The sequence below is a fragment of the Perca fluviatilis genome, chromosome 18 (genome assembly GCF_010015445.1).
Source record: "Perca fluviatilis chromosome 18, GENO_Pfluv_1.0, whole genome shotgun sequence".
Classification (NCBI taxonomy): Eukaryota; Metazoa; Chordata; class Actinopteri; order Perciformes; family Percidae; genus Perca; species Perca fluviatilis.
Window position 1 is genome coordinate 35,446,639 of NC_053129.1, and position 11,004 is coordinate 35,457,642.

Sequence of the window (11,004 nt, forward strand, 5' to 3'; positions counted from 1 at the left end):
CTTAATGACAGAAGTCATAAATGTTTGACTTGTTTATAACATTTATGACACGTTCATGACAGTGTCATGTCATAGTTATAACCGTGTCATGTCATAGTTATAACCGTGTCATGTCAGAGTTATGTCATAGTTATAACCGTGTCATGTCAGAGTTATGTCATAGTTATGACAGTGTCATGTCATAGTTATAACCGTGTCATGTCAGAGTTATGTCATAGTTATGACCGTGTCATGTCATAGTTATAACCGTGCCATGTCAGAGTTATGTCATAGTTATAACCGTGTCATGTCAGAGTTATGTCATAGTTATGACCGTGTCATGTCATAGTTATAACCGTGTCATGTCAGAGTTATGTCATAGTTATGACCGTGTCATGTCATAGTTATGACAGTGTCATGTCATAGTTATGACCGTGTCATGTCAGCGTTATGTCATAGTTATGACCGTGTCATGTCATAGTTATAACCGTGCCATGTCAGAGTTATGACAGTGTCATGTCATAGTTATGACCGTGTCATGTCAGCGTTATGTCATAGTTATGACAGTGTCATGTCATAGTTATGACCGTGTCATGTCAGCGTTATGTCATAGTTATGACAGTGTCATGTCATAGTTATGACCGTGTCATGTCATAGTTATGACAGTGTCATGTCACGATTGTGTCGATACCTTATAAAAAATAATACAATGTTACCAAGAAAACTTTTCATGCAGCAACTTTAAAAAGAGCCTGAGAATGTTTTTAACATTTAGGAGAGAAGAAGGTGAAGGAGGAAGAGACACAGCGAGCAGTTTTATGAAAAGATAAAAGAAAACATGCTTTACAATTCTTCTTCTAATCTACATTTTTAATTTAAAGATATTTGCATTATAGTATCCAACGTAAACTTCCGTTTACCTTTGCAAAGGGAAAATTATCATCAATAAAAGAAGTCTTAAATTACTTTAATACTGAAGAAAAGTCAAACAGAAAACATGAAGCGATGCAGATTCTGCAGAAGACAGAGAGAGAGACAGAGAACAGAGAGACAGAGAGGACAGACAGAGAGAGGACAGAGAGACAGACAGAAAGAGACAGAGAGACAGACAGAGAGAGGACAGAGATACAGACAGAGAGAGGACAGAGAGACAGACAGAGGACAGAGAGGACAGACAGAAAGAGACAGAGAGACAGAAAGAGAGAGGACAGAGAGACAGACAGACAGAAAGAGACAGAGAGACAGACAAACAGAGAGAGATGACAGAGAGACAGACAGAGAGACAGACAGAGAGATGACAGAGAGACAGACAGAGAGAGGACAGAGAGAGAGGACAGAGAGAAAGACAGAGAGACCCACAGACAGACAGAGAGACAGACAGACAGACAGACAGACAGGAGGGAAGCGAGGGATGAAGTGAGGGAGAAGGAGAGAGAAGGACAGCAGCATCACATTTTGTATTGTTTGGATGTATTAATACGCATCAGACTCAGTGTGTTCATAATTCAGCGAGTCATGACTGAGACGGACTGGGATTATTTATTTATCTAAAAGAGAAAACAGAGAAACTGAGCCAGTGTGAAAATAACGCAGTAAGACTGAGGTCTTCTCCTCTCTCGGGTTGTTTCTCCTTTTCTTTCCCAAACTTAAAGCTCCTTTGTCTCAAATAAACCAAATATCTTGACTCCTAAATCACATTTTACTCTCTTTGCATAAAGAATATATTAAAAGTTTAAGATCAGCACCATAAAATGTGATAAATAAATAAGGTAAGTAATACTTAAAGTGCCCATATTATGAAAAAAATCCCTTTTTCTGGTGATTTGGGGTGTTATTTTGTGTCTCTGGTGCTTCCACACACATACAGACTTGGAAAACAATCATCCATGGTGTTCTGAGTGAGATCTGGTTTCTGAATGTGTCCTGCCTTCAGTCTCCTGGTGAGCTGGTCAGAATCGGCACGGCTTTCTACGTCACTATCCGAAACGAGCTGGCTAACCTTAGCATGCTAACGCTAGCATGCTAGCTCGTTCTCAATGGCAAAGCACTGCTACAACACACACTAGTCCACCATAATCTCCAGAAGAACTACTTCCATGTGCTCCCTGGTTTAGAAGAAGTCTCCCAGCTGATCCTGCCTTGGAACTGACTGAAGTTGGAGAAACAGCCTTTCTTTTACTGGCTATGGAGCTAGCTGACATGATCTACGATCTGAGCTACTGAGCATGTGCGAGTGCAATCAAAGATAGCACAGAAGAAGAGATGTCTCACTCTGTAGCTAAAACAGAGACCTGAACACAGGGTGAAAAGAGGAGCTGCAGCAATGTGCAGTACAACAAAAATATGGTGTTTTTTGATAATTAAACCATGTAAACTTATTCTGGTACAACCTTAAAATACAATTATGAACCTCAACATGAGCATAATATGGGCGCTTTAAGTTTCTAAGTTAGATAATAAATATAAAAAGGCACTTCCAGAGCTTTCAACCCTTTTTTTTTTTAATCTTCAGTATTCTGCTGTGACAGGATGTAAAACCAAAATCCAGAAAAGTTAGATACCCCAACATCTTGAGTCACAGCCCAGTCTCACGGCAGTTCGTGAAATGGTCACATGGTGTACAGCACAGGTGTCAAACTCAAGGCACGCGGGGCAAATCTGGCCCTTTCAAATCTGGCCCTTTTCGCAAATTCTGATTCGGCCCGCATATCAATTTAGGTTCACAATCAATTTTGACCCACCTAGTAGTTAGTGCGCCAAACCATAAACACGGGAAACTGTGTTTCAACTTGCAATTACGTCACACTCAAAGCAGAATTTGGCAAATTTGCCGATGTTGGGATTCAGAAATTCCCCCAGAACCAAAACCAGAACCAGAACCAGAACCAGAGAGTTTGCATATTCAGGCTGTGAAAGAGCTTGTTGTGGGTCAGCTGTGTGGTAGCATACTTAGAAAATGTAATCATGGTTTTGCTTTATTTGCTAAATTCTAGGATGGCTTTGGAAATGTTTTGCTGACTTTTTCAGGGCTTTATGGGGACCGAACTGTAAGGCCGGTTACACACTGGCTGTGTGGCGTGTCCGTTTTTATTTCGGCTCCCATGGTAACAGGTTAGAGCGTGCACGCTGCCTGCGTGATTCGAGCCGCGCCGATAACGCGTGCGTGCTAGAAATAGAACCGACGCCTATTTTTCATGCAACACGCAAATGTGTTGGAAGCGTTTCCAGACAACATAGAATAGGAAAAGATGTTTATATGTCGTTTAGACATGAATACATATTAATAAATGACATGTTGATGTTTGGTTTTGATATAAATGCAGATTTATAAATGTAATAAAAAAAAAATCAATTTTCTAACATGTCACCTGTCAATCCAGAAGGAAATATTCTGGAGCCTATTTTGCCGTCAATACTGCCGACGTTGTCTTTGCTGTAATAAGATCAGAATATATTTATGTTTAACATGAAGTATAGTACTGCTTGAATGCATTTTATCAATGAGAAACATCCATGTGTCCAGACAAGGCTATCAGCAGCAGCGCGCGCGTCAGACACCTTTCTGGTGGGGAAAGACGTAGAAAAATCCACTCAGCTGACACATGCAATAATTGAGTCAAATATATTTGACTTTTTCGATGAAATAAAAGCCTGTCGATAAACTCTCCATGTCTGGCCCTTGGTGTGATTCTCTTTTTCCAGTGTGGCCCTCTGGGAAACTGAGTTTGACACCGCTGGTGTACAGAGACACGTTCATGTCGTTTTTATTTCTTGTGGTGAGCACGTATTTTAAACTAATGTATTTCACTGGGAAGCGTCTTTCGTGATCACAGAATGACCCCACGTAGGGAGGTTGTGTCCCGCGGCAGTTCGTGAAGTAGTCACGTTCCCATTTCGTGGTGACCACCAAGAAATAAACAGAGAGTGGTAATAAATTGGTTATAGGGGGTGTATATAAGGTACCGGTGGCAGTACAAATCAAAAGAACTGTTGGTTTTGACCCTGAAGGACAACACAAGGGTAGCCTGGCTCCGCCCTCCTACGTACTTACGCTCAATCTCCATTTCCCTTCAGGACTCTGTCTCTGTATATTCTTGGGTTTTCTCTGGCCAAATTTTCAGCGCACAGAGGGAGAATCTGAGAACGATGGCGTTGAGGTCGTGCGCTAGTTTGAGTTGTAGTTCCGTAATGGCGGCGGAGAAAGATGCGAGCGAAGCCATTCGGTCCGTTTTGGCAACGCTGCCGAATATCCAGAAGTTAAAGGTCCCATGGTATGAAAATGTCACTTTATGAGTTTTTTTAATTAATTATTATTAATTATTATTAATTAGTAACATTAATATGAGTTCCCCCAGCCTGCCTATGGTCCCACAGTGGCTAGAAATGGTGATAGGTGTAAACCGAGCCCTGGGTATCCTGCTCTGCTCAATCAATTGAATTTGTATAGCGCTTTTCAGGGACTCAGAGTTGCTTATATTGTGTTTGTAGGATACAGTACAGTCCAAAAGTTTGGACACACCTTCTCATTCAATGTGTTCCTTTATTTTCATGACTATTTACATTGTAGATGCTCACTGAAGGCATCAGTGAGAATCTACAAGGGTGACTACTTTGAGGAATCTAAAATATAAGACATGTTTTCAGTTATTTCACACTTTTTTGTTAAGTACATAATTCCATATGTGTTCATTCATAGTTTTGATGCCTTCAGTGAGAATCTACAATGTAAATAGTCATGAAAATAAAGAAACACATTGAATGAGAACGTGTCAAAACTTTTGGCCTGTACTGTATATGTAATTTTCTTAACGATGTAATAGTTTCCTGGGACATTTTTGTCTCTTTTTGAATGTTCTGGATGTTTTCAGCGGTGTCGCACATCCACGCCGGTGTCTCCGCTCACACCTCGACCTCCGGCCGTCCTCGCTGAGCGGCTGTTGCCGTGGCCGCGGCGGCGCTGGCCGTCGTCACGGCGATGTCGAAGCAGGTCTCCATCATGACGCGGGACTTGCAGAGGTCCACGCAGTCCTGCAGCTCGGCCGTGGTCTGAACCAGAGCCTCCAGGTAGTCCTGGGACTCCCGGTCCAGCGCCGGGTCCACCTCGACTAGAGACACAGGAAGAGAGACATGACATCATCATCTAAAGAGGGAGAGGGGGCGAGACATCATCATCTTAGGGAGGGGGGCAGATATCATCTGGAACAACTTAATGTAACTTTAAGATTTAAGGGAGGGGACAGGGGTTAGAGATGGAGACATTTCATAATAATCACAAATATTGACACAGACTTTGTCTACAAAGAGGAGAGAGGGAGAGAGGGAGATGGAGGTGGGAGAGGAGGGAGGGAGGGAGGGAGATGGAGGGGGAGGAGGGAGGAGGAGGAGGGGGAGGGAGAGGGGAGGAGAGGGAGGAGGGGGGGAGGGAGGGAGGAGGGAGGGGGGAGGAGGGAGGAGAGAGGGAGAGAGGGGGAGAGAGGGAAGAGGGAGAGAGGAGAGAGGGAGGGAGGGAGAGAGAGGAGAGAGAGAGGGAGGGAGGGAGAGAGGGAGGAGGGAGAGGGAGGGAGGAGGGAGAGGGAGGAGAGAGAGAGGGAGGGAGGAGAGAGAGAGAGAGAGAGAGAGAGAGAGGAGAGAGAGAGAGAGAGAGAGAGAGAGAGAGAGAGACAGAGAGAGAAGAGAGAGAGGAGAGAGAGAGACAGAGAGAGAGAGAGACAGAGGAGAGAGAGAGAGACAGAGAGAGAGAGAGAGAGAGAGACAGAGGAGAGAGAGAGAGAGAGAGACAGAGAATGAGAGAGAGAGAGAGAGAGAGAGAGAGAGAGACAGAGACAGAGGAGGAGGAAGAGACAGAGGTGGAGACGAGAGAGAGAGAAGAGGGCGGAGAGAGAGAGAGAGGGAGAGAGACAGAGGTGGAGAGAGAGAGAGGAGAGAGAGAGACAAGGGGAGAGACAGAGAGAGAGAGAGAGAGAGAGAAAAAGAGACAGAGGAGAGAGAGAGAGAGAGAGAGAGAGAGAGAGAGAGAGAGAGAGACAGAGAGAGAGAGAGACAGAGACAGAGAGAGAGAAGGCAGAGAGAGAGAGAGAGAGAGAGAGAGGGAGATCATTTTTTCTCCAAATGCTATCAAACTGACTAAAACACCCAAATCCAGTGAAAGTAGTGAACTGATTATTAATCCAACTTGTGACGAGCGTCGTAGGGAACCATCCACCTTATTATTTCTGACAATTTTGTTAAAAAGAATCCCAAATAAAACGTCTTGAAAATGGGTCAGATGACCCGAGGCTGTGGTGGCAAATTTTATTTTAACCATTATTGATTAATGATTTTAACCATTTGCTTAAAGATTGTTTTAAACCTCCATAAAATGCTGCTCCTTCCTCTTAGACTCTTAAAGACCAGAGAGGGACAGCTGCAGCCATGAACTCTCAGCCTAGTAGTTTTATTTTGGAGAGACACTAGCTTCTCATTTGTTTAACTTTTAGCAGACAAAGTCGAGAAGGCCACAAACCGTGTCTCCTTCTGTCTCCTGAGATAAACTGTTGTTTAGGCTAATGTTAGGAACAGAGAGCAGAGGGGAAGGTGAGACAATGGTTTGACTTTTCATGATGTCCTCTTTTTAACTATGGCCATGCTAGAAGAAACGTTTAGAGGGGTGGCTTAACAGAGTTTCTTCACTATATGATGTTTGGATGTTTAGACTTTAGGTTAGAAGGTGCGTGTACCTTTGAAACTGTGTTTTCTCCATTTGCAAATGTAAATAAATACTCAAAGACCAAACTTTGGTTTAATTCTCAAACGGTCGTTATTCGTTTTTGTTTTGATCATTGATATTTCTAAACGCTGCTGCTTCATAGGAAAACTTCCACCACAAGGCCAACAGGAGGTTAATCGTAATCACAGAGAAAGATTCGGACTTCATCCAGGTCTTTGTTGCTTGATCCTACTTATTGTTGTTATTCTATGTTTTCCATGCTTTTCTATAATCTTGTCTGCTCCAACGATCTCCTCTCCAAACACACCTCTGGGCTGTTTGCTGCAGCGATCTGCTCTTCCTTTTGTTGCCGGTGACCTGACAGTTTGTCCCTCTGACGGAGAGGAATAATAGAAAGATGTGGGAATAATAATCCTCTGCCTCTGGGCTCTTTGCTCCAAACACAGCCAGCTCTTTGCTTTTGTCGGCAGGATCCAGAAACAGAAGCTCACAAGGGGTTTTTGACGCATTTTCCCAGATTTTCTTTCTCACTTTTTTAACCCTGGAGTGGTCCTCCTGGGTCAAAATTAAGCCTGTTTTAGACGCTGCTTTTAAAACACATCTTTGCTGCTTTTTCTGACGTTTTCGTCACTTTCTTTCCATTACCACTAGGGTTGCACAATTCTGGGAATTTTCAAAGTTGGAAACTTTCCATGGGAATTAATGGGAATTAACGGGAATTAACGGGAATTAACGGGAATTAACGGGAATAAACGGGAATTAACGGGAATTAACAGAAACAGAAGCTTAACGGAGAGAGACGAGACTTTGGGCGCTTTTTTTTACAAGGTTTTTGACGTATTTTCCCAGATTCCTTTTCTCACTTTTTTAACCCTGGATTTGTCCTCCTGGGTAAAAAATTAAGCCTTTTTTTAGACACTTTTATAAACAAAAATTCCGGGAATTTTCAAAGTTCAAACTTTCCATGGGAATTAACGAGAATTAACGAGCGAGAATTAGCGAATTAACGAGTTAACGGGAAGTAACGAGAAGTAACGTAAATAAATGGGAATGGGTGTGGTGATGGCACAGTGGATAGGACACATGCCTTTGGTGTGGGAGACCTGGTTTCAATTTCCACTGCAATACATCAAACAATGTGTCCCTGAGCAAGACACTTAACTCCTAGTTGCTCCAGAGGCGTGCAGCCTCTGACGTATGTAGCAAATGTAAGTCGCTTTGGATAAAAGTGTCAGCTAAATGACATGTAATGTGTGTGAATCAATGGGAATAAACGGGAATAAACGGGAATAAACACTATCCAAACACTTGACACGGCCAGCTCTTTGCCTTTGTCGGCAGGATCCAGAAACAGAAGCTCACAAAGGGGTTTTGACGCATTTTCCCAGATTTTCTTTCTCACTTTTTTAACCCTGGAGTGGTCCTCCTGGGTCAAAATTAAGCCTGTTTTAGACGCTGCTTTTAAAACACATCTTTGCTGCTTTTTCTGACATTTTCGTCACTTTCTTTCCATTACCACTAGGGTTGAACAATTCTGGGAATTTTCAAAGTTGGAAACTTTACATGGGAATTAATGGGAATTAACTGGAATAAACAGGAATTAACGGGAATTAACGGGAATAAACGGGAATTAATGGGAATAAATGGGAATTAACAGAAACAGAAAGCTTAACGGAGAGAGCCGAGGTTTTTGACGCATTTTCCCAGATTTCTTCTAACTTTTTTAACCCTGGAGTTGTCCTCCTGGGTCAAAAATTAAGCCTTTTTATATACACTTTTAAAAAAAATTGTTGCTTATTTTCAACATTTTACTGCTTTTTGTGACATTTTCGTCACTTTCTTTCCATTACCACTAGGGTTGTAAAAATCTGGGAACTTTCAAAGTTGGAAACTTTCCATGGGAATTAACGTGAATTAATGGGATTAAACAGGAATTAATGGGAATTAACGTGAATTAATGGTATTAAACAGGAATTAATGGGAATTAACGGGAATTAATGGGAATTAATGGGATTAAACAGGAATTAATGGGAATTAGTGGGAATTAGTGGGAATTAACGGGAATTAATGGGAATTAACGGGAATTAATGGGAATTAATGGGATTAAACAGGAATTAACGAGAATTAATGGGATTAAACAGGAATTAATGGGAATTAACGGGAATTAATGGGAATTAACGGGATTAAACAGGAATTAACGAGAATTAATGGGATTAAACAGGAATTAATGGGAATTAATGGGAATTTACGGGACGGGAATTAACGGGAATTAATTAATTGTTTCAGTCAATTTTATAACATTTAGATAAAAAACTATTGATAAAAGTACGTTGAAAAAAGTGACAAAAATGTCAAAAAAGTGACAAAATTTTTAAAAAAGTAACAAAAGAGAGCCGAGGTCTTGGGCTTTTTTTCCAGATTTTCTTCTCACTTTTAAAACTTTAAATTTTTTTGGGTCAAAATTTCAAATACATATATATATATATATATATTGGTTGTCAAACAAATACTTTTGTCACTTTATTTCAACATTTGTCACTTTTCCCTGCATTTTTCAAGCTTTTATGATATTTTTCAAGCTTTCTTTGGATGTCTTTGTCGATTTCTTCTGCACTTTGAGCAAAGTTTTAGTTTTTTTCCCACATTTTTGTCGCTTTTTTTCATCATTCTTTAATCATTTTTTCTCCAAATGCTATTAAATTGACCTTTTTTAATGGCAGACATGTGTGTGACACATGTCGTAGTAGGAATATCTTAGTGGGACACTTAAACTTTAACTGAGCAATCGTTAAGGTTATCAATCTCAGCTGTTTTCCTACTATGACAAGTCAACATGTCTGCTGTGATCCAGGTCTTTGTTGCTTGATCCTACTTATTGTTGTTATTCTATGTTTTCCATGCTTTTCTATAATCTTGTCTGCTCCAGATCCATTTCCACCCTCCTTCCATTCCTTTGTTTCCATTCCATTCATCCATTTCCATGATCCATCTTTCCATTCCCTCCATTTGTCCATTTGTCCACTCTCTCATTCCCTCTCCTCCTGTTCATGTTTTGGTGTGGTGGTGGTGGGTTTTGGTGGTGGTGGTGGTGGTGGTGGTGGTGGTGGTGGTGGTGGTGGTGGTGGTGGTGGTGGTGGTGGTGGTTGGTGGTGGTGGTGCGTGGGTGGTGGTGGTGGTGGCGGTGCGGTGGTGGGTGGTGGTGGCGTGGTGCGCGGTGCGTTGGCGGTGGTGGCGGTGGCGGTGGTGGCGTGGCGCGGTGCGGTGCGGTGGCGGTGGGTGCGGTGCGGTGCGTGGCGTGCGTGGCGGTGCGGTGCGGTGCGTGCGTGCGGTGCGCGTGCGTTGCGGTGGCGTGCGGTGCGTTGCGTGCGTGCGTTGTGCGGTGGTGGCGGTGCGTGCGTGCGGTGCGTGCGGTGCGGTCGGTGCCCGGTCGGTGCGCGTGCGGTGCGTGCGTGCGGTGCGGTGGTGCGGTGCGGTGCGTGCGTGCGGTGCGGTGCGCGCGCGATGCGTGCCGCGCGTGCGTGCAGTGCGTGCGATGCGTGCGCGTGCGCCGCGTGCGCGTGCGGTCGGTGCGTGCGGTGCAGTGCGGTGCGTGCGTGCGTGCAGTGCGTGCGCGATGCGTGCGGTGCGGTGCGGTGCGTGCGTGCGGTGCGCGTGCGTGCGCCGCAGTGGGTGCGTGCGTGCGTGCTGGTGCGTGCGGTGCGGTGGTGCGCCTGCCATGTATACTTCTAGATCTTTTCACTTTAACCCTTGATTTATCCTCCGGTACTGTTTTAATCTTTATAAACAAAATCCGAATTTTTCTAAAGTTCAAACTTTCCATGGAATTAACGAATTAACGAATTAACGAATTAACGAGAATTAACGAATTAACGGAAGTAACGAGAAGTAACGTGAATAAATGAATGGTGATGTGGTAATAAGGATACATGCCTTTGGTGTAGAGACCTTGGTTTCAATCTCCACCGCAATACATCAAAACAATGTCCCTCGAGCACTTAACTCTAGTCGTCTCCTGACGCATAAATGTCGCTGGATAAAAGTGTCACAACGACATGTAACGTGAATCAATGGGAAATAAACGGGAATAAACGGAAACGGGAATAAACACTTATCCAAAACACTTGACATCGCCAGCTCTTTGCCCTTTGTCGCAGGATCCAGAAACAGAAGCTCACAGCGGCTTTTGACGATTTTCCCCAGATTTTCTTCACTTTTAACCCTGATGGTCCTCCCGGTCAAAATTCGCCTGTTCGACGCCACGAAACACATCTTGTTGCTTTCTGATTTTCGCCACTTCCATTACCACCTGGCTTAAACAA

At 43.2% G+C, this 11,004-nt stretch overlaps 1 protein-coding gene across 1 annotated transcript in view; it reads right to left on the bottom strand.

Moving 5' to 3' along the window:
• Positions 1-4,728: 4,728 nt before the first annotated feature.
• LOC120546633 (kinesin-like protein KIF26A) overlaps positions 4,729-11,004 on the bottom strand; it is a 54,945-nt gene continuing 48,669 nt past the window's right edge. Inside the window, exon 13 of the mRNA XM_039781707.1 lies at positions 4,729-5,084. Coding sequence (XP_039637641.1) covers positions 4,879-5,084 — 206 coding nt within the window. The 3' untranslated portion in view covers positions 4,729-4,878. The remainder of the gene's footprint in view (positions 5,085-11,004) is intronic.